General features: G+C 44.7%; 1 protein-coding gene across 1 annotated transcript in view; it reads left to right on the top strand.

Annotated features, from left to right (window-relative positions):
* Nucleotides 1–23,771, top strand: part of SYN1 (synapsin I) — a 286,198-nt gene that overhangs the window by 244,587 nt on the left and 17,840 nt on the right. Inside the window, exon 8 of the mRNA XM_068248678.1 lies at nt 19,491–19,565. Coding sequence (XP_068104779.1) covers nt 19,491–19,565 — 75 coding nt within the window. The remainder of the gene's footprint in view (nt 1–19,490; nt 19,566–23,771) is intronic.

The raw sequence follows: 23,771 nt of genomic DNA, 5'->3' as shown, positions 1-23,771 counted from the left end.
AGGCACTAAGTTAGCACCCTTTTGTGAATCAAGTCAGAGGGTGGAGAAACACTGGGAAGTTAATGGTGAATACATTAAGTAGCAATTGGCCCTCCTGTGCTCCAGGTTCGCATAACAGCTGCGATGGCTATTGCTACGCCCCTGCCATCCCCATCGGTGCCGGATAACCTAGACTCTACAGTATTTTCCTTTTGTGTCTTCTCTGTCCTCGGAATCTCCGGGTCCGTCCTCCTCCGATGAGTCACAGTGTGTGCTGTGCACATGTATAGATGGGGAACGGATTCCCAGGTGTTTCCCCACATCTGGCGTTCCCTGCGGAGTTCATGTCAGCGAGAGATGAGGGATTACGGCAGCGATTGCACAGATCTCTCTTCACATACATTAAGCTCTGTTTATGAGCTATAAAAATTGTTATTTCAACATTTTCTTCCCATGGAAAACTGAGAAATCGGTCTTTCCAAGGAAGCGTCTCTCGGTGATTTATTGGCACTAACGCGGATACAGAGGTGGAAATAAAATATTATGAATTCCAGGCGATGAGGGAATGGGGGGGATCCATTGTTGTCATTGAGACAGAGCTCATCAGGTTCTACAGCCAGGAAGAGGAGGGTGGATCAGTCTCTCTGAGACCCGGAAACAACTGATGCTGCAACATCTATGAACGCTTGGAAATTCTTTCTGTTGGCCAAATACTCTGAAATAATGAAATAAGTCAGCCATTGCATGATACTCATACGCAAGCCCTGTACACACCTTGGATGGTTCCCTGCTAAGGCAGCCGGTCAGGCCTCCTTTGCCCAGGGCCGGCACTACAATAGGGGCAACCTGGGTAATTGCCCCAAGACCCCGGAATGCTGCCGGTCCCCCACGTCTCCTCACAACTTAGGGGCTCCTGCAGAGTGTTTGGCAGACATGGAGGACAGATGAGATGCTACTATGCCAAACACTCTACAGGGGCCTTAGGGAGCAACTGTTAAGTTGGGAGGAGACCTTGGGGGCCAATGCAGCTGTCTCGGGGACTCTGGAGGCAATTTGGTATCAACAAAAGGGCTGCTTTAGGGAAGGGTGTGGTCAGGTTTGTAGCTAGAACTGGTACTGTCTCTGCCAAAGATCTATGTGTATGGCAGCCCCCGATCCTCCCTGAGGCATCAGCCAGAGTTCCGGACTACTTGATTATATCATCCAAGCGCTAGCTAAAGGCATAGTTCTCTTTACTCCACCCCCTACTCGGTAGTGCTTCATGAATTGTCCCTCCTCCCTGCTCCATAGCAACAGAAGGCGTCGCTAGCCTGTACTGAAATTAGCTGAGAACTGTAGCCTGAGGGGTATGGGTGGCAGATACACTAAGCTTTTCTGCTGAATTATCACACCTTACTTATTAACTCACTATTTATCTCTCCTTAACTCATGGTTTATCTCTCTTTATTTGACTTACGGTAACTCATGATTTTTCTCTCCTTATCTATTTATTTCATAAATTATCTCTACTTATTGTTTTCTCATACATTAGCTCTTCTTGCAGATAAGGTGAAAAAGTAAGCTTTGTAAATCAACCCCATAGTCCCGATCCCTACAGGTGACAGTAATTGTACCCTTGGGTACCAGCCACACTAGACCTTGGCCTTACACACTGAGGGTTAGGTAGATTTTGGCCATGGCAACAGCAACATTTTTTGTGTGGGAGCATTGACCATATGGCAGGGAGCCTACAGGGATTATAGCAGGACATAGAGGCAGCAATGGAGCCTACAGGGGTTATAGCAGGACAGAGTGGCAGCAATGGAGCCTACAGGGATTATAGCAGGACAGAGAGGCAGCAAGGGGGCCTACAGGGGTTATAGCAGGACAGAGAGGCAGCAAGGGGGCCTACAGGGGTTATAGCAGGACAGAGAGGCAGCAAGGTAGCCTACAGGGATTATGGCAGCACAGAGGCAGCAAGGGAGCCTACAGGGGATATAGTAGGACAGAGAGACATTAGGGGAACATACAGGGGTTATAGCAGGGCAGAGAGGCAGCAAGGAAGCCTGCAGGGGTTATAGCAGGGCAGAGATGCAGCAAGGGGGCCTACAGGGGTTATAGCAGGACAGAGAGGCAGCAAGGGGGCCTACAGGAGTTATAGCAGGACAGAGAGGCAGCAAGGGGGCCTACAGGGGTTATAGCAGGACAGAGGCAGTAAGGGAGCCTACAGGGGTTATATCGGGACAGAGAGGCAGCAAGGGAGCCTACAGGGATTATAGCAGGGCAGAGAGATAGCAAGAGAGCCTACAGGTGTTAGAGCAGGACAGAGAGGCAGCAAGGGGGCCTACAAGGGTTATAGCAGAATAGAGAGGCAGCAAAGGAGCCTACAGGGGTTATAGCAGGACAGAGAGGCAGCAAGGGAGCCTACAGGGGTTATAGCAGGACAGAGAGGCAGCAAGGGAGCCTACAGAGGTTATAGCAGGACAGAGAGGCAGCAAAGGAGCCTACAGGGGTTATAGCAGGACAGAGAGGCAGCAAGGGAGCCTACAGGGGTTATAGCGGGACAAAGAGGCAGCAAGGGAGCCTACAGGGGTTATAGCAGGACAGAGAGGCAGCAAGGGAGACTACAGAGGTTATAGCTGGACAGAGAGGCAGCAAGGGAGCCTACAGGGTTTATAGCAGGACAGAGAGGCAGCAAGGGAGCCTACAGGGGTTATAGCAGGGCAGAGAGGCAGCAAGGTAGCCATACTGAGGTTATAGCAGGACAGAGAGGCAGCAAGGGAGCCTACAGGGGTTATAGCAGGACGGAGAGGCAGCAAAGGAGCCTACAGGGGTTATAGCAGGATGGAGAGGCAGAGAGGGAGACTACAAGGGTTATAGCAGGACAGAGAGGCAGCAAAGGAGCCTACAGGGGTTATAGCAGGACAGAGAGGCAGCAAGGGAGCCTACAGGGGTTATAGCAGGACGGAGAGGCAGCAAGGGAGACTACAAGGGTTATAGCAGGACAGAGAGGCAGCAAAGGAGCCTACAGGGGTTATAGCAGGATAGAGAGGCAGCAAGGGAGCCTACAGGGGTTATAGCAGGACAGAGAGATAGCAAGGGAGCCTACAGGGGTTATAGCAGGACAGAGAGGCAGAAAGGGAGCCTACAGGGGTTATAGCAGAACAGAGAGGCAGCAAGGGAGCCTACAGGGGTTATAGCAGGACAGAGAGGCAGCAAGGGAGCCTACAGGGGTTATAGCAGGACAGAGAGGCAGCAAGGGAGCCTACAGGGGTTATAGCGGGACAGAGAGGCAGCAAGGGAGCCTACAGTGGTTATAGCAGGACAGAGAGGCAGCAAGGGAGACTACAAGGGTTATAGCAGGACAGAGAGGCAGCAAGGGAGCCTACAGGGGTTATAGCAGGACAGAGAGGCAGCAAGGGAGCCTACAGGGGTTATAGCAGGACAGAGAGGCAGCAAAGGAGCCTACAGGGGTTATAGCAGGACAGAGAGGCAGCAAGGGAGCCTACAGGGGTTATAGCGGAACAGAGAGGCAGCAAGGGAGCCTACAGTGGTTATAGCGGGACCGAGAAGGCAGCAAGGGAGCCTACAGGGGTTTTAGCAGGACAGAGAGGCAGCAAGGGAGCCTACAGGGGTTATAGCAGGACAGAGAGGCAGCAAGGGAGCCTACAGGGGTTATAGCGGGACAGAGAGGCAGCAAGGTAGCCTACAGGGGTTATACAGTGATGTGAAAAACTATTTGCCGCCTTCCTGATTTCTTATTCTTTTGCATGTTTGTCGCACTTAACCTGCTGAGCGGTCTGGACGAGCTCAGCTCGTCCAACACCGCCAGAGGCTGCCGCTCAGGCCCTGCTGGGCCGATTTTCGTGAAATAAAAAGCAGCACACGCAGCCGGCACTTTGCCAGCCGCGTGTGCTGCCTGATCGCCGCCGCTCTGCGGCGATTCGCCGCGAGCAGCGGCGAAAGAGGGTCCCCCCAGCCGCCTGAGCCCAGCGTAGCCGGAACAAAAAGTTCCGGCCAGCGCTAAGGGCTGGATCGGAGGCGGCTGACGTCAGGACGTCGGCTGACGTCGATGACGTCACTCCGCTCGTCGCTATGGCGACGATCTAAGCAAAACAAGGAAGGCCGCTCATTGCGGCCTTCCTTGTTTATTCTGGGCGCCGGAGGCGATCGGAAGAACGCCTCCGGAGCGCCCTCTAGTGGGCTTTCATGCAGCCAACTTTCAGTTGGCTGCATGAAATAGTTTTTTTTTTATTTAAAAAAAACCCTCCCGCAGCCACCCTGGCAATTTAATCAGAACGCCAGGGTGGTTAAATGTTTCTGCTCATCAAAAACCGTTAACTATTAGTCAAAGATAACATAATTGAACACAAAATACAGTTTTAAATTATGTTTTTTATTATTTAGTGAGAAGAAAAACTCAAAACCTACATGGCCCTGTGTGAAAAAGAAATTGCCCCCTGAACCTAATCACTGGTTGGGCCACCCTTAGCAGCAATAACTGCAATCAAGCGTTTGCGATAACTTGCAATGAGTCTTTTACAGCGCTCTGGAGGAATTTTGGCCCACTCATCTTTGCAGAATTGTTGTAATTCAGCTTTATTTGAGGGTTTTCTAGCATGAACCACCTTTTTAAGGTCATGCCACAACATCTCAATAGGATTCAGGTCAGGACTTTGACTAGGCCACTCCAAAGTCTTCATTTTGTTTTTCTTCAGCCATTCAGAGGTGGGTTTGCTGGTGTGTTATGGGTTTGCCATTTGTGGATAATGGCTCTCACTGTGGTTCGCTGGAGTCCCAAAGCTTTAGAAATAGATTTATAACCTTTACCAGACTGATAGATCTCAATTACCGGTACTTTTGTTCTCATTTGTTCCTGAATTTCTTTGGATCTTGGCATGATGTATAGCTTTTGAGGTGCTTTTGGTCTACTTCTCTGTGTCAGATAGCTCCTATTGAAGTGATTTCTTGATTGAAACAGGTGTGACAGTAATCAGGCCTGGGGGTGACTACAGAAATTGAACTCAGGTGTGATAAACCACAGTTAAGTTCATTTTTAACAAGGGGGGGCAATCACTTTCACACAGGGCCATGTAGATTTTGAGGTTTTTTTCGCACTAAATAACAAAAACCATCATTTAAAACTACATTTTGTGTTCAATTATGTTATCTTTGACTAATAGTTAAAGTGAATGGTTACCGATTAAAAAAAATAAAGTCAGATACTCACCTAAAGAGAGGGAAGGCTCGGTCCTAATGAGCCTTCCCTCTCCTCTCCCGATGCCCGGTGGATCCTCCGTTCAAATCCCCCGCCGCGGGGGACTTTGGAAGTCTTCGGGAGCACTCGGGCTCCCGAAGTCGGGCCGCTCCATACTGCGCACGCGTGAGTGCGTCATAGACCCGCGCGAGTGTGTCATAGTGGGCACTCACGCATGCGCAGTATTTGACCAAACTGGTCGAAAACTGCAACGGGGGATCCTGCGCGGGACCGGGCATCGGGAGAGGGAGGGAAGTCTCATTAGGACTGAGCCTTCCCTCTCCTTAGGTGAGTATCTGACTTTTTTTTTTTTAATCGGTATACATTGTTTTTAACGGTTTTTGATGAGCAGAAACATTTAAGTGTGACAAATATGCAAAAGAATAAGAAATCAGGAAGGGGGCAAATCGTTTTTCACACCACTGTAACAGCATAAAAAGGCTGCAGTTGTTTTAGGCTACTTTCCCACCAAGACGTTGCGTTTTAGGGGACGTTATGGTCGCATAACGTGCCCCTAACGCAACGCCTGGTGGTGTTGAAGTTGGACGTCAGATTGAGCTGCGTTATGCAGCTCTCAAAGCAGCCGCTCCAGGTTAGTGATGGGAAGTCCGGATCTTTTTAAGGATTCGGATCATTTGAATCGGATCATTGAAAAGATCCGGATCTTTGAACCGAATCATTTGAATCATTTTACTAGGGAAGCAGACTGGGTGAAATGACTAGCAGGACAGGACTTTCCCTGCACTGTTCATTCTGTATGTTCCTGTTTTACCAGACAGACATCCACTGTGAACCGAATCTTTCATTGTGATGATCCGGATGATTCGACTCACAAAAAAGATCCGGATCAAATGAACGATTCGTTCATGATCCGGACAAAACTACAGTCCCACCACGAGTCGACTCAGTGCAGTAAATATTAATTAGCCATGTGGCTGGCGCCGAGGAGGGGAGACCTCCTCCTCCAACATTACTGAGCATGTGCAAACAGTCTAACGCTGCTTAGCCCAGTATAACGTACAGCATGCAGCACTTTGTTTAAACGTGCTGCGTTACTTTGTAACGCAACGTGTGCACTGTGAACAGCACAATTGATTTTACAGTGCTGTGAGTTGGGCTGCGTTACTGGCTGCTGTAACGTGGGACTTTAACGTGAAACCAGCCTTAAAGGGAACTGAGCACATTCTCTTTCAATGGAATCTCTCCTGGCATAGAAGCTGCCATGTTCCCCCCTCCCCTTCTCACATTCCTTATTTACAGAAGTCAGAGATGCTATCTTGACACATTGACACAAACTAGGTCTTTGAAGAAACAGTCCTAATTACTAACCCCCTTTGTTGTCTAATAGCATTGTTTACCTCTTGGTAATTAGCCCAATAAAACAATTAGGAACCTGAAAGCTCTGGGCCGGGGACGGCCGGGCAGCCCTGCTGAAACAGGGTAATTAATCTACTTTGAATGTAAAATACAAGGTAAAATGAAAGTTTATTTTAATAATGAAACAGATTGTCAGCATGCATTTTTCATGTGCTATAGAAATGTCCTGAATGATAAAAAAAGGTGCTCGGTTCACTTTAAGGCCATGGGCTTGATTCACAAAGCGGTGCTAACTGTTAGCACGCTTGTGAAAAGCCCCTTTTCACGTCTAAAAACACTTTGCGCGCGCTAACTAGCGCTCGCTCGCAGTCCCGCGCACAAAAAATGCACGCGCAGAGTCCGGTGCACACGAAACGTCGCATCACGGTGCGATGAAAACGGCGCACCTGATGCGACTATAAGTGCGCATTGGGTGCGAACTTATCGTCGCACTATGCAATGCGGGGCTTTTCGCGCGAGCTGATTCACTTTTCTTGGTGCTACCCTTTGGGCCTGCTATCTGGGTTAGCACTGCATAGTGAATCAGGCCCCATGTGACTCTTATGGACCCAGCACTCCAGTGTGGCACATCCTCTCACTTTGAATGTGTTTACTGTCTGAAGTAAATCATACAAATGATCTAAAATCTGCCTCTCTCTGCATCCACTCCCATGTCAGTATCTCCTTCAGCCACAAGATGGCACTGTGCACGTCGCAGGTACATAATCTCCAGCACCAATAACAGAAAACCTTATCAGAGAGATAGCAAATAATGAGGAGTAACAGAGGCGCCAGATTAGTATAAAAAGTTTAAAAACCGTTTAAAAAGAGGGGGGTTGGTGGTTACCACCCTCAGATAAAGAGTGACCAGCCAATGAGTCATATGTAAATAAATAAATAAAATTTATTTTGTAATCTCCAAGCAAACAACGCGTTTCACGGGTCAAGCGCCCGCTTCATCAGGCAATCAATCAGGAGATACACTAAAGAGACAAAAGAGAAAAAACGATACAATACATAGACAAAAAAAATTCAACAATGCGCAAAGAACAAATGTTTTTCACATCTACACTACATAGGATGTAACAATAGGCGCTAAATTCTATCCAATTCAAATCAATTTGTGATTAAAAATCAGCTAAAAACAACATGAGTGCAACAATGGGCTGCCTTTCAAAAAAGCTTTTCGCATATATTAAATTGTGCAAGGCAGAGTGTCACAAACAAGTGGTCAATAATGGATGCTTGTAGACATCACGGAAGAGCCCTTTGTAAACAATATGCATTAGAAAAACAAGCACCCTGAATCATTATACTGCATGAAAATTAAGTGAACATCAAAGTACATTTATCTGCAAACCTCTAAAACGTGAAGGGCATGTAGCGCTGCGTGATGGAATCTCTATAGATGTATTGGTACTCACCACGGCTATGTCAGCTGCAGGAATAGCGCCTACTGTAGTGGGACGCTGTCTCACCTTGGGGTTTTAAATGAAAAAGGGGTGTGGAGGTGGAGAGGTGTCTGTCCGGAAGTAGACAGCGCGTCGCTGTTTCCGGTAGTGCAAATTGACAAAAGGGGAAATTGACGTCATGACGCTGTACGCGTGTACAGGGCGGACGCAGACTAATGGTCGCGTCATGCGCTGCTAGGAATGGAGGCATGCGCATTGCCAAGTACGAGTAACGCGCCGCCATATTAGAAGAGGAAAAAATACGTTCCTGTATAAAATGAAATGAATCCGCATGATAGTTTTTAACTGATACTAGCGGTTGATAGGGAAATTTTGCGGAAATACCTTTTATATTTTATATGTTGTGTATGTGTATATATACAACTACACGGTTGCCATGATAACTTGGACATCGTTCTGAAAGTGTTCACAATGAGAGGAAACTGTTGCCCTCTAGTGGCTGGTCATGATAAACCAGCTCATCTAAGAAAGGCTGTAGACAAAACAGTGTTGTTGTATGTGTTGATATTAAAAATTCATTATTAGTATGGGATTAATTGGGCGGGGAAACTGGGTGGGTGGGGAAAGGGGGGGGGGAGGATTTGTTCTGGGGGGGGGGAAGGAAGGAGACAGCATGGGTCATTCAATCTGGTGTGAAGGAAAATTATATTTCAGATCATTGCCAGAAATATCGTAACAAAGGAATATAATTATTAGATTCAAATGCGATAAAAATCGGTCAATTCATTGTTAACAATAGGTTAAAAAGAAAGAAATACAATAGACAATAAAAACATATACAATGGTTAATCAAGGGGGATGATAAAAGAGAGGACTGATGATCAGAGAAGGAATGATCAATTTAAAGGATTAGTTAAAAAAGTTTAAAAAAGTTTTTCTAGAACCTCATTGAGGCCCTCAGGAGACAGGGTTCTGAGGGCCTGTATCCAATACATCTCTTTATTCTTCAGGACCTCAAAAGTATTCTGGGGTGATTCGATCGCGTCTATTAGAGTGATGGTAAGTGACCGAGGATCACCGTTGTGATAGGTGCTAAAGTGTCTGGAGACGCTGTGTAAGGGGTAGTGTTTTAAAATATTCCTCTTATGTTGTCCTATCCGGCTCCGGGCTAATTGAGTGGTGCGGCCTACGTATTGCAGATTGCAGGGGCATGATATGACATAAATGACGTTCCTGGATGTACAATCCATGTGATGTTTGATGGTGAATTCCTTGTCAGTAGTATTGGACTTGAAAGTCTGAGTGGTTGCAACAAAGCGACAGGCTGTACAGCGTAAATGAAGACAGGGGTGCGAACCCGGCTTCGCTGAAGGGGTTGTGTGCGTTGTGTTGGTATGTGTATGTTTAAATTTACTGGGTGCTAATAGTCCCCGTAGATTCGGGGCCCTTTTGAAAGTGAGTGATGGGCATTTTGGCAGGGATGTTTTGAGATAAGGGTCTTGGGCCAATAATTCCCATCTGTTTTTGAGAATAGTGCGAATTTCACCGTGTTGACTGCTGTAACCGGTAATGAATCTTGGAAAGGACAATGTAGTACTGGGATGGTCTGTGGGGGGAGTGATGGTGGGGGACTTAGTAGCTTTGTATTTAGCATCCTTGATAAGTTTTTTCGGGTAACCACGTTCTAAGAATTTTTTGGTAAGAGTCTGCGATTGTACGTGATAGTCAGAGGGATCCGTGCAATTGCGATATATTCGTTTATATTGGCAGTAGGGGGTATTAGTCGTCCAGGGTCTGTGATGGAAACTATTAAAGTGTATGAAGTTGTTGGCATCCACCTTCTTAAAGTGAGTTTTTGTCTTAATAGAGTTGTTCGTGGAGTATAGGATCAAATCAAGAAATTCAATTGAACTGGGATGGTGTTGGGATGTAAATGAAAGGCCTGCCGGGTTATCATTTAGATATGCCAGAAATGTAGGTATTATTGTGCGATCACCTTTCCAGATGAAAATCAGATCATCGATGTATCTTTTATAAAAAATGATGTTATCAAAAAAAGGGTGTGAGTTATGAAGTTTGATTAATTCTAGGTAGCCCATGGAGAGATTAGCGTATGAGGGGGCGAAGGAGCTCCCCATAGCTGTGCCTGTGATTTGGTGATAAAAGCTGTCCATAAAGGAGAAAACGTTATGCTGTAGAATGAATTCTGCGCATGTATTGATGAATTGTTGTTGTGTAGTGGGCATAATTGGGTGATTTGAAAGAAAAAACTGGAGCGAATTGAGGCCAAATGAGTAAGGGATGTTGGTGTACAGAGATGACACGTCGCAAGTAAGCCAGCAAAAGTCTGCATACCAGTGTATGGGTTGCAGGAGTTCTATGAGGTGTTGGGAGTCCTTCAGGTATGACGGCAGTGTTTGTACTAATGGTTGTAGATGTTTGTCAACAAATTTGGACAGGTTACTGGTGATGGACTCCATGCCTGCGATAATAGGTCTACCAGGGGGGTTAATCAGGGATTTATGTATTTTTGGAAGGTAATAAAAAAATGGTGTTTTGGGGTGGTGATTAATAATGAAGTTGCGTTCGTTCTTGGTGATGATGCCGTTTGAGAAAGCTGTGTTAATAAACTGTTTTAAGATGTTGTTAAACTCAGGGGTAGGGTCTGTAGTTAATTTGACATAGTGTATGGGATTGTCCAGTAGTCGATTGGCTTCAGCTATATAATCCAATTTGTTTAGAATGACTATGCCTCCGCCCTTATCAGCCGGTTTAAGAATGATGTCATGATTTCGTCTCAAAGTCTGAAGGGCTTGCTGTTCTGATTTATTGAGATTGGAAGTGTCAGTAGTCAGATTGAGTTTTTGTAAATCATTCAGTACCAATGTGTAAAAGGTTTCAATAAAGTTTCCCTTGGACGCAGTCGGGTAGAATCTGGATCTGCCTTTAAGTTCAGTAGTGATGTATTTTTCAATGGCAATTTCATTAGTGTTAACTTTAATTGTTGGTAATGTATCATTGTTGGTCAAGATAAGGGTATCGGTAGGGTTGGTAAGTGAAGTTTGATGTTTTTTTATGGCAAAGTGCCTCTTTAGGGTGAGTTTGCGAATGAAAGCATTTAAGTCTGTGAACAATTTGGCCATGTCTGATGATTTGGTCGGACAGAAAGAGAGGCCTTTCTCTAGTAGGTGGGTTTCTGACTGGGATAGAATGTGATTGGAAAGGTTAAAAATGCATCTGGACTGTGTCGTTACGTCCGTAATTCGTGAATCTGGGGTGATTGGCGGTTTCTTTTTTCTTTTCCCTCTACATCCCCTTTTTCTGAGTCTGGTAATGGTCTCTTGTGGGTTGGTTTGGGCTGGAGGATGGTTCTGGATGCCGTGGGACTCGGTAGTGGCATGATGAGTGTGTTCTGTGTGAACGAGAGGGGTAAATCTAAAAAAGAGGACGTTAAATTAATGGGGGAAGTAATCTGACTGGCATTGGTGTCTGATTGCTGTTTAATAATGGGTCTAAAAAAACTGGTGAGTGTGTTAGTTTTGGTGTGAGGCGTCAGGTCCTGTGTACTAGGGCCGGTAGGGGAAATAGGCTGGGTATCATGTGTACTGATTTGTGAGAGGCCTAGAATGTCCTCTGTGTGTGTATGATCGTCTAGATTGGTCTGAATCGGATCAACGGGAGATGTGTTCATGGTTCCGGGCTTTTTGTAGTTGTTTTGGATAACTATTGAGTCGGGGGGAGCCCCACTTGAGAAGTTGCAAGCTGGAACGTGATTAGGCCTAAATTGGGTTGTTTTTGCGTTAGATGGGGTTGACTGTAATTTTTTTACTTGTTTATGGGTACCTTGTGGGTTTTTGATGGTTCTGGTATTTTTATTTCTATATTGGGGTTGTGTTTCACTGATTTTAATGGTCTGTTTTGGATAGAGTAGTGTTTGATTAGGGTTGGACGCTTTATTGTTGGTATTATCCAATAGAGTTTTGGCTAGAACCGCTGAGTGTGCAAATGTAAACTTAGGTGTGAGGAGTGGGGGTTTGGTTGGTAGTGGTTTTGGCGTGATGGGTGGAGTGAACCCAGGGGGTGGAATGAGAATTGGTGGAGGGAAGGGAGGGTAATGTGGAGGTGGTGGTGGTAGGGTGAGGCTCATGAGGGGGGGAGGGCGGTTGTGTGGTGGGGGTATATGTTGAGGTGGTGGTGGTTTGTCTATGGGGAACCTGGTTTTGCGTTCCCTTTCCCTATGTTCTGCATAGGCTAGACGGTCTCGATTCAATTTCTTTAGTTTGGTTTCTACTGTGTCTGCCTCGAACTTTTTTAGACGTGCAATTAGGTTGGACATGAGGGGGTGATATTGTTTACTTTTGAGGTGAAGAGATAATTGTTGTTAGCTGATTTTTAATCACAAATTGATTTGAATTGGATAGAATTTAGCGCCTATTGTTACATCCTATGTAGTGTAGTTGTGAAAAACATTTGTTCTTTGCGCATTGTTGAATTTTTTTTGTCTATGTATTGTATCGTTTTTTCTCTTTTGTCTCTTTAGTGTATCTCCTGATTGATTGCCTGATGAAGCGGGCGCTTGACCCGTGAAACGCGTTGTTTGCTTGGAGATTACAAAATAAATTTTATTTATTTATTTACATATGACTCATTGGCTGGTCACTCTTTATCTGAGGGTGGTAACCACCAACCCCCCTCTTTTTAAACGGTTTTTAAACTTTTTATACTAATCTGGCGCCTCTGTTACTCCTCATTATTTGCTGATTCAGTCCACCCTTGGTGGAGGGGTGTATCCCCCTTTTTCTTCTATCTACAGAGAGCGACTTCTTATACCTGAGTGGGGTCAGGTTATAATACTCCCCACCTGCTTCGTCAGTGGTTGCCTATGTGGTAACCCAGACTTGTGAGTATATTTCTTATTGTTATTCTATTTTGTTCCATTTGTCAATACTTACTGCACTATATTGGGCTCTCGGTTTCTTCCTTCATATTGTTCCAAGTCTTGTCTCCTCGTCGATTGATCGATCGAGTGCAGAACCGATTGCAGCCTAGAACCATGGATTTCATTGAAATGAGAGCGTCCCACAGGGAACATTTATTGATACAGTTCAAATCCTCTCTTCCCACAACCACGTCTCAGGACGACACGTCAGGCACCACACTGGATACTGGCATACCAGATATTGATTTAAAACCGATTTTTCATAAACTTGAACAAACACTTAAGGATGAATTTTTTAATATTGCCGATATAGCCATGCAACAGACTTACATCGATGAGAAAATTTCTCCTGATGGTATACGCATTAAAACATTAACTGCTTTTCCCAAAGACACTGTGTTTACTGATGACTGGTACATTTATTTAGAAACATGTACAGGGGGAATGATGGAGAGAATAATCAGAAAACGCACTTCCATTATCAATGACCTTCAACCCATTATCCTGGAGTGCAAACAACAATTATCTCTTCACCTCAAAAGTAAACAATATCACCCCCTCATGTCCAACCTAATTGCACGTCTAAAAAAGTTCGAGGCAGACACAGTAGAAACCAAACTAAAGAAATTGAATCGAGACCGTCTAGCCTATGCAGAACATAGGGAAAGGGAACGCAAAACCAGGTTCCCCATAGACAAACCACCACCACCTCAACATATACCCCCACCACACAACCGCCCTCCCCCCCTCATGAGCCTCACCCTACCACCACCACCTCCACATTACCCTCCCTTCCCTCCACCAATTCTCATTCCACCCCCTGGGTTCACTCCACCCATCACGCCAAAACCACTACCAACCAAACCCCCACTCCTCACACCTAAGTTTACATTTGCACACTCAGCGGTTCTAGCCAAAACTCTATTGGATAATACCAACAATAAAGCGTCCAACCCTAATCAAACACTACTCTATCCAAAACAGACCATTAAAATCAGTGAAACACAACCCCAATATAGAAATAAAAATACCAGAACCATCAAAAACCCACAAGGTACCCATAAACAAGTAAAAAAATTACAGTCAACCCCATCTAACGCAAAAACAACCCAATTTAGGCCTAATCACGTTCCAGCTTGCAACTTCTCAAGTGGGGCTCCCCCCGACTCAATAGTTATCCAAAACAACTACAAAAAGCCCGGAACCATGAACACATCTCCCGTTGATCCGATTCAGACCAATCTAGACGATCATACACACACAGAGGACATTCTAGGCCTCTCACAAATCAGTACACATGATACCCAGCCTATTTCCCCTACCGGCCCTAGTACACAGGACCTGACGCCTCACACCAAAACTAACACACTCACCAGTTTTTTTAGACCCATTATTAAACAGCAATCAGACACCAATGCCAGTCAGATTACTTCCCCCATTAATTTAACGTCCTCTTTTTTAGATTTACCCCTCTCGTTCACACAGAACACACTCATCATGCCACTACCGAGTCCCACGGCATCCAGAACCATCCTCCAGCCCAAACCAACCCACAAGAGACCATTACCAGACTCAGAAAAAGGGGATGTAGAGGGAAAAGAAAAAAGAAACCGCCAATCACCCCAGATTCACGAATTACGGACGTAACGACACAGTCCAGATGCATTTTTAACCTTTCCAATCACATTCTATCCCAGTCAGAAACCCACCTACTAGAGAAAGGCCTCTCTTTCTGTCCGACCAAATCATCAGACATGGCCAAATTGTTCACAGACTTAAATGCTTTCATTCGCAAACTCACCCTAAAGAGGCACTTTGCCATAAAAAAACATCAAACTTCACTTACCAACCCTACCGATACCCTTATCTTGACCAACAATGATACATTACCAACAATTAAAGTTAACACTAATGAAATTGCCATTGAAAAATACATCACTACTGAACTTAAAGGCAGATCCAGATTCTACCCGACTGCGTCCAAGGGAAACTTTATTGAAACCTTTTACACATTGGTACTGAATGATTTACAAAAACTCAATCTGACTACTGACACTTCCAATCTCAATAAATCAGAACAGCAAGCCCTTCAGACTTTGAGACGAAATCATGACATCATTCTTAAACCGGCTGATAAGGGCGGAGGCATAGTCATTCTAAACAAATTGGATTATATAGCTGAAGCCAATCGACTACTGGACAATCCCATACACTATGTCAAATTAACTACAGACCCTACCCCTGAGTTTAACAACATCTTAAAACAGTTTATTAACACAGCTTTCTCAAACGGCATCATCACCAAGAACGAACGCAACTTCATTATTAATCACCACCCCAAAACACCATTTTTTTATTACCTTCCAAAAATACATAAATCCCTGATTAACCCCCCTGGTAGACCTATTATCTCAGGCATGGAGTCCATCACCAGTAACCTGTCCAAATTTGTTGACAAACATCTACAACCATTAGTACAAACACTGCCGTCATACCTGAAGGACTCCCAACACCTCATAGAACTCCTGCAACCCATACACTGGTATGCAGACTTTTGCTGGCTTACTTGCGACGTGTCATCTCTGTACACCAACATCCCTCACTCATTTGGCCTCAATTCGCTCCAGTTTTTTCTTTCAAATCACCCAATTATGCCCACTACACAACAACAATTCATCAATACATGCGCAGAATTCATTCTACAGCATAACGTTTTCTCCTTTATGGACAGCTTTTATCACCAAATCACAGGCACAGCTATGGGGAGCTCCTTCGCCCCCTCATACGCTAATCTCTCCATGGGCTACCTAGAATTAATCAAACTTCATAACTCACACCCTTTTTTTGATAACATCATTTTTTATAAAAGATACATCGATGATCTGATTTTCATCTGGAAAGGTGATCGCACAATAATACCTACATTTCTGGCATATCTAAATGATAACCCGGCAGGCCTTTCATTTACATCCCAACACCATCCCAGTTCAATTGAATTTCTTGATTTGATCCTATACTCCACGAACAACTCTATTAAGACAAAAACTCACTTTAAGAAGGTGGATGCCAACAACTTCATACACTTTAATAGTTTCCATCACAGACCCTGGACGACTAATACCCCCTACTGCCAATATAAACGAATATATCGCAATTGCACGGATCCCTCTGACTATCACGTACAATCGCAGACTCTTACCAAAAAATTCTTAGAACGTGGTTACCCGAAAAAACTTATCAAGGATGCCAAATACAAAGCTACTAAGTCCCCCACCATCACTCCCCCCACAGACCATCCCAGTACTACATTGTCCTTTCCAAGATTCATTACCGGTTACAGCAGTCAACACGGTGAAATTCGCACTATTCTCAAAAACAGATGGGAATTATTGGCCCAAGACCCTTATCTCAAAACATCCCTGCCAAAATGCCCATCACTCACTTTCAAAAGGGCCCCGAATCTACGGGGACTATTAGCACCCAGTAAATTTAAACATACACATACCAACACAACGCACACAACCCCTTCAGCGAAGCCGGGTTCGCACCCCTGTCTTCATTTACGCTGTACAGCCTGTCGCTTTGTTGCAACCACTCAGACTTTCAAGTCCAATACTACTGACAAGGAATTCACCATCAAACATCACATGGATTGTACATCCAGGAACGTCATTTATGTCATATCATGCCCCTGCAATCTGCAATACGTAGGCCGCACCACTCAATTAGCCCGGAGCCGGATAGGACAACATAAGAGGAATATTTTAAAACACTACCCCTTACACAGCGTCTCCAGACACTTTAGCACCTATCACAACGGTGATCCTCGGTCACTTACCATCACTCTAATAGACGCGATCGAATCACCCCAGAATACTTTTGAGGTCCTGAAGAATAAAGAGATGTATTGGATACAGGCCCTCAGAACCCTGTCTCCTGAGGGCCTCAATGAGGTTCTAGAAAAACTTTTTTAAACTTTTTTAACTAATCCTTTAAATTGATCATTCCTTCTCTGATCATCAGTCCTCTCTTTTATCATCCCCCTTGATTAACCATTGTATATGTTTTTATTGTCTATTGTATTTCTTTCTTTTTAACCTATTGTTAACAATGAATTGACCGATTTTTATCGCATTTGAATCTAATAATTATATTCCTTTGTTACGATATTTCTGGCAATGATCTGAAATATAATTTTCCTTCACACCAGATTGAATGACCCATGCTGTCTCCTTCCTTCCCCCCCCCCAGAACAAATCCTCCCCCCCCCCCTTTCCCCACCCACCCAGTTTCCCCGCCCAATTAATCCCATACTAATAATGAATTTTTAATATCAACACATACAACAACACTGTTTTGTCTACAGCCTTTCTTAGATGAGCTGGTTTATCATGACCAGCCACTAGAGGGCAACAGTTTCCTCTCATTGTGAACACTTTCAGAACGATGTCCAAGTTATCATGGCAACCGTGTAGTTGTATATATACACATACACAACATATAAAATATAAAAGGTATTTCCGCAAAATTTCCCTATCAACCGCTAGTATCAGTTAAAAACTATCATGCGGATTCATTTCATTTTATACAGGAACGTATTTTTTCCTCTTCTAATATGGCGGCGCGTTACTCGTACTTGGCAATGCGCATGCCTCCATTCCTAGCAGCGCATGACGCGACCATTAGTCTGCGTCCGCCCTGTACACGCGTACAGCGTCATGACGTCAATTTCCCCTTTTGTCAATTTGCACTACCGGAAACAGCGACGCGCTGTCTACTTCCGGACAGACACCTCTCCACCTCCACACCCCTTTTTCATTTAAAACCCCAAGGTGAGACAGCGTCCCACTACAGTAGGCGCTATTCCTGCAGCTGACATAGCCGTGGTGAGTACCAATACATCTATAGAGATTCCATCACGCAGCGCTACATGCCCTTCACGTTTTAGAGGTTTGCAGATAAATGTACTTTGATGTTCACTTAATTTTCATGCAGTATAATGATTCAGGGTGCTTGTTTTTCTAATGCATATTGTTTACAAAGGGCTCTTCCGTGATGTCTACAAGCATCCATTATTGACCACTTGTTTGTGACACTCTGCCTTGCACAATTTAATATATGCGAAAAGCTTTTTTGAAAGGCAGCCCATTGTTGCACTCATGTTGTTTTTAGCTGATTTTTAATCACAAATTGATTTGAATTGGATAGAATTTAGCGCCTATTGTTACATCCTATGTAGTGTAGTTGTGAAAAACATTTGTTCTTTGCGCATTGTTGAATTTTTTTTGTCTATGTATTGTATCGTTTTTTCTCTTTTGTCTCTTTAGTGTATCTCCTGATTGATTGCCTGATGAAGCGGGCGCTTGACCCGTGAAACGCGTTGTTTGCTTGGAGATTACAAAATAAATTTTATTTATTTATTTACATATGACTCATTGGCTGGTCACTCTTTATCTGAGGGTGGTAACCACCAACCCCCCTCTTTTTAAACGGTTTTTAAACTTTTTATACTAATCTGGCGCCTCTGTTACTCCTCATTATTTGCTGATTCAGTCCACCCTTGGTGGAGGGGTGTATCCCCCTTTTTCTTCTATCTACAGAGAGCGACTTCTTATACCTGAGTGGGGTCAGGTTATAATACTCCCCACCTGCTTCGTCAGTGGTTGCCTATGTGGTAACCCAGACTTGTGAGTATATTTCTTATTGTTATTCTATTTTGTTCCATTTGTCAATACTTACTGCACTATATTGGGCTCTCGGTTTCTTCCTTCATATTGTTCCAAGTCTTATCAGAGAGATGTTGGACATGCAGACTAATTACACTGCTCAACTGCAGCACCTGGTGGTTACTGCAATAATCCTGAAATGGTTGCAAAAATATTCAAACCGGGATATCTAGCACCAATCACACCATGGTCAGAATCACCAGGAATACAGTTTTCCCCATATGAATATTTATTGAGGCTTTAAGCACTTATCTTAAAGGTGTATACGTGGCACTGCTGTCATGTGATTGGCTGATTAGATAGCTGTATGAATAAGCAGGTGTTACTAAGAAAGTGATGAGTGTATAAACATTCCATTGTGCAACATGCAGTAAAGTTGACAAAAAAAGAATCTTAAGAGGAACTTTAACTTATGATTGAACTTCATCCCAAACAGTAGCTGATGCCCCCTTTCCCTTGAGAAATATATTCCTTTTCTCAAATAGATCATCAGGGGGGTCTGTATGGCTGATATTGTGGTCAAACCCCTCCCACAGTGTGATGTCTTGGCCATGGCCCTGACGGTCTGCTATCTGCGAAACTCATTGCATTGTGGGTAATAACCACTGTCTCCAGCTGCCAAGCAAGCAATATCTCCCTCTGTGCATAGAACTCTCAGTAACAGATATTCTGCAGAGATCGCCTGTGTTACATTTCAGAGTGTAAATCAGGGAGAGGAAATGGGCAAACACTAAAAATATTGAAGAAAAAAAAAGCAATTATAATATGTGATTTTCACTACAGTTCCTCTTTAAGTAATTATCCCTTTAACAGTTCTTGCATTTGTGTTCTGCATATTGCAGGAGGACTTCAATCTCTGGGAACTGGAAGACCAACACGGGATCCGCCATGCTGGAGCAGATTGCTGTGTCTGACAGGTACACTTTGCAGATGAACTTGATGTTTTACAGCCTGTTAAAGTGGACCCAAACCAAACTTTTTTTATTAAAAATATTTAGTTGCACCACTCTGACACATACAAAGATAAATAAACACTCCTTCAAACCTATGATCATTTCAGTGCATGCTTTTCACCCTTCTCTTTTCATAACTAGGGTTATACTGGGGGCAGCCATTAGCAATTGCTCCTTTGCTGGACACCATCTATTCCACCAGTTTGCCGGATTCTGTCCCGGCAATTTGAAAGGAAGGGAGGGGTTTCTCCAATAAATGTAAAATATTTTATATTTGTCATCATGCAGCTATAATTTAGAAAATAGATTTTATTCCTGAAATCTTGTATTTTTAGTTTGGGTCCACGTTAATAATTAGAGTCCACACAGTCTTTCCAGTGGGGGCACAAACCTATCATAAAGCTCTATCAGAAAGTCAGGCTTCCGCTTCTATGAAATGTCTTAGCTTAATGTTGTGGCACCCAAACCTGCGGCACCCAACTAACCTGTTCCAGCCAAAACCTTTCTCAACTATATTCAGCTGAACAAACACATTGCCTTTAGGCCTGATACTAAAAGGCAAAGGCAAGGGATAAGAGGAATATGGCTGTGAAGGGCTTCATCCACAGGGGCGTTGCTAGGATCCTGAAAGATCCAGGGTACTCACACCGTGGTGAAAAATGGGCGTGACTGTGCAACAATGTGGGCGTGCACATGGGTGGAGCCAAATGTACACGAACTTAGCAGCTGTGTAAGTAGGCTTGCCCTGCATAGCGTTGGATAAGGCTGCCTCTCCTTTAATACAACAAATAATGCCACACCCCAAAAATTAAGTTACCTGGCTTGTGTGCTGACCTGGTTGGGCTTGCTGCTGGGCTGGGTGGCCGGATACTGGGCTGGCTGATCTGATGCCAGGTTGGCTGCCAGTTCCCCATCCCTCCACAGTATTCCCTGGTAGTCTAGTGCTACAGTGACCAGATTTTTCTTGGCTCAACCTGGGACAGAGGGCGGGTCCCGAGAAAAAAAGAGCGTGTCCATGACCACAGTGGGAAAATTGGTGTGTCCATGACATGGTTTGGGCGGAGCAAACTAATGTAACTCTGAGGCAGTGGCCCAGAGTTTCCTCTCATGATATGGCAGGACATTAGACTTTGACTATGGCCAGAATTAGATTGTGAGCTCTGCCAAGGACATGACTACATTCTCTGTAAAGTGCTGCCTTAGACGCCAATGCTATATAAATACATCATAATATCCTAGTACATTAGACTATGACTATGGTGGGATTAGATTGTCCTCGAAATCTGCAAAAACTGCTGATGCTACAGTATTAGCATACCATTTAATAATCATGAGCCCCCAAAATGCCAACTGCAGCAACAATAACCCCAAAGTTTCAAATGCAGTCTCATCAAATAATAACTGCAGCAACCGTTACATCCGACAAATGAAATGCAACAACCGTTACCTCTGACACATGAAATGCAGCAGAAAACGATTACTCTGACTCCACAAACAGTAAATGAGGCAAACATTACCTCATTTGGCCACAGAGTCTCACGCCTGGGACACTCAGTGGCCAAAAGTGGGACATATGTCCACTTGTAGATAAAGTAATGGAAGAGTGGCACTCCCTATATGTATCACAATGTGCAGAAATAAGTGGGTGATAACAATAGGCAAACAAGTTCTATCTCACCCTTCTCCGGTATCCCTTGATGTTTACTTGCTTGGACGTGTGCACATCAGATCGGCGTTTGAAAAAGGGGAAACTGCTGTGACCAGGAAGAAAAAGAAAAATACCCTGGCACCTTCCTTCCTTGACTAAGCAAGCCCCAACTGGTGCCCGGCACCCCCACCTCCAACTCACCACCACCATATTAACCATCAGGTAAATGCACTTATGGTTTGTAACCCACGATGATGAATGAGATTGCAATAAAGTCAAGGACGGAAGGTGCCCGGATATTTTTCCTTTTCTTCCTGGTCACAAAAAGTGGGACATAACCTGGGACACATTGCAGCCTGGGACAGGGGACCCTGAACCTGGGGCGTGTCCCAGGTAAAGCGTAACGTCTGGTCAGGGTATCTAGGGCCCCCGCTCCCTCCATCTTCACACCATATTTCCTGGTAGTCTGGTTCTCCCCTCATTCCCCCAAAGTGTTTCCCGGCAGTCTAGTGATCCTCCCCACCCACAATAGCATTCCCTGGACTCCTAGGTGTCTCCCCAATCCTCCAATAATATTCCCTGGTCGTCTTGTAGTTCCCTCCCCCCATTTATACTCTGGGCATCTAGTGGTGCTCCCCCGGGCCCACCATGGAAGGGTAGAGTGGCACTATTCACCTCCCCGGTAGTTGGTCTCTCACTCTCCAAGTCTGGAACCAGCTTTTGTAGCCTACGATCCTCTCTCTACTAGTCTAAAACTCAGACGCTACAGCTCTAGCGTTTAATTTATTCTCAGACTCTAGGGAGAGAAGCCAGGTACAGAAGCTGTTCAAGATTCAAGCAATTTATTGTCATTGTGTAACACAAGGAAATTATTTTTCATGACAGCCCCACGGTGCATTTAGGGAACATAGTGATAGTAACAAAGGGAGAAATTATACTAGTGTGCCAGGTATTACAGATATTGAAACAATGTGTACACAGTGTTAATTATTTCAGAGAGGATTCAGAGCTTATCAAGTTTATGGCAGATGGGAAAAAGCCGATTTTCAGTCTGTTTGTATGCAGATTGATTTAAAATGTCTACCTGATGGTAGAAGCTCAGACAAGGTGTTTCCAGGGTGAGTGTTGTTCTTGATGATGTTTTTGGCCCTCCTCATACAGCGAGTCTTATACAAGAGTTCCAGCGATGGTAGTTCAGTTCCGATATGACTTCTGCTGTTATAAAGGAGAACTGTAGTGAGAGGTATATGGAGGCTGCCATATTTATTTCCCTTTAAACAATACTAGTTGTCTGGCAGCCCTGCTGATCTATTTGGCTGCAGTAGTGTCTGAATCACACGAGAAACAAGCATGCAGCTAGTCTTGTCAGATCTGACAATAATGTCAGAAACACCTGATCTGCTGCATGCTTGTTCAGGGTCTATGGCTAAATGTATTAGAAGCAGAAGATCAGCAGGACAGCCAGGTAACTGGTAGTGCTTATAAGGAAATACATATGGGAGCCTCCATATCCTTCTCACTACAGTTGTCTTTTAACAATTCACTGAAGGGCTGCTCTAGCATCCTGTAACGATCTGCTAGTGTGTGTGGGCACTAGCAGACAGACAACAATCAGACGTTCCCTGAAAGGGAAATGTCTTACAGACAGTGATAGTAGAAGGCAGTACTAACACTGGATACAAATACAGAGAATGGTCATACAAATGGAGTCAGCAAAGATCAGATAAATAAGGTACAAAATCGGCAGGCAGTTACTATGTGAGTAATCAGGCAGAGGTCGGCAACAGATCAGATTGGCAAAGGTACAGAATCGGCAGGCAAAGAGAAGTCAGAGAAACAGGATATAGTCAAACACAAGCAATCAATATATATATATATAAGCTGAGCTAGTATGGAATCCCCGGGGTCCTACCGGTTCAAGCCACACACGGAACTGACTAGGGTCTGAAGCCTTCACTGCAAAGTGTTAGCTAGAGCAGACAGGGAGCAAGTGTCAGAACAGCGCTTAAGAAGCCCGGGTAAGCAGGAGAACACGCCCCCAAGCCGCTTGGCCAATCAGGAACCGGAGGTGGAGCCATGCGTGTCAGCTGACAGGTGATCAGCTGACACGCTTCCTTAGAGCATAAGAGGAGCGACGCTGACAGCGCATGCGTCCGCCCTCATTTACAGTCTGAGTATCATGCGGCCGGATCCCCGCAGGAACGTCGCTGACACTATCCCTGCCACTGCGGCCAGCCGCACCGAAAGTGCCAGATGGTAACAGCAACTGACCTGGTAAGCACAGGATTACTGACACAGCCTTGATGCAGCTGGTGTACCAGGCTGTCATGCAGTTTGTCAAAACCAATTGCAATTGGTTGTAATCCGGAGGTCGGGCCTCTGAACGAGGTGAGTAGTGCCACCCACTGCACTACTTTGCCACAGGTGGGTCTAGAGGACACAGGCACCCCAACATATATAAGGGGCCACGGCCCCAAATCTTTACCCCTTTGTGACGTGCCTGGCTATCCAGCTCCATCCCC

The sequence above is a fragment of the Hyperolius riggenbachi genome, chromosome 8 (assembly GCF_040937935.1).
Source record: "Hyperolius riggenbachi isolate aHypRig1 chromosome 8, aHypRig1.pri, whole genome shotgun sequence".
Taxonomy (NCBI): Eukaryota; Metazoa; Chordata; class Amphibia; order Anura; family Hyperoliidae; genus Hyperolius; species Hyperolius riggenbachi.
The sequence above is the reverse complement of the archived record's forward strand: the minus strand, read 5'-3'. Positions and strand labels throughout refer to the sequence as shown.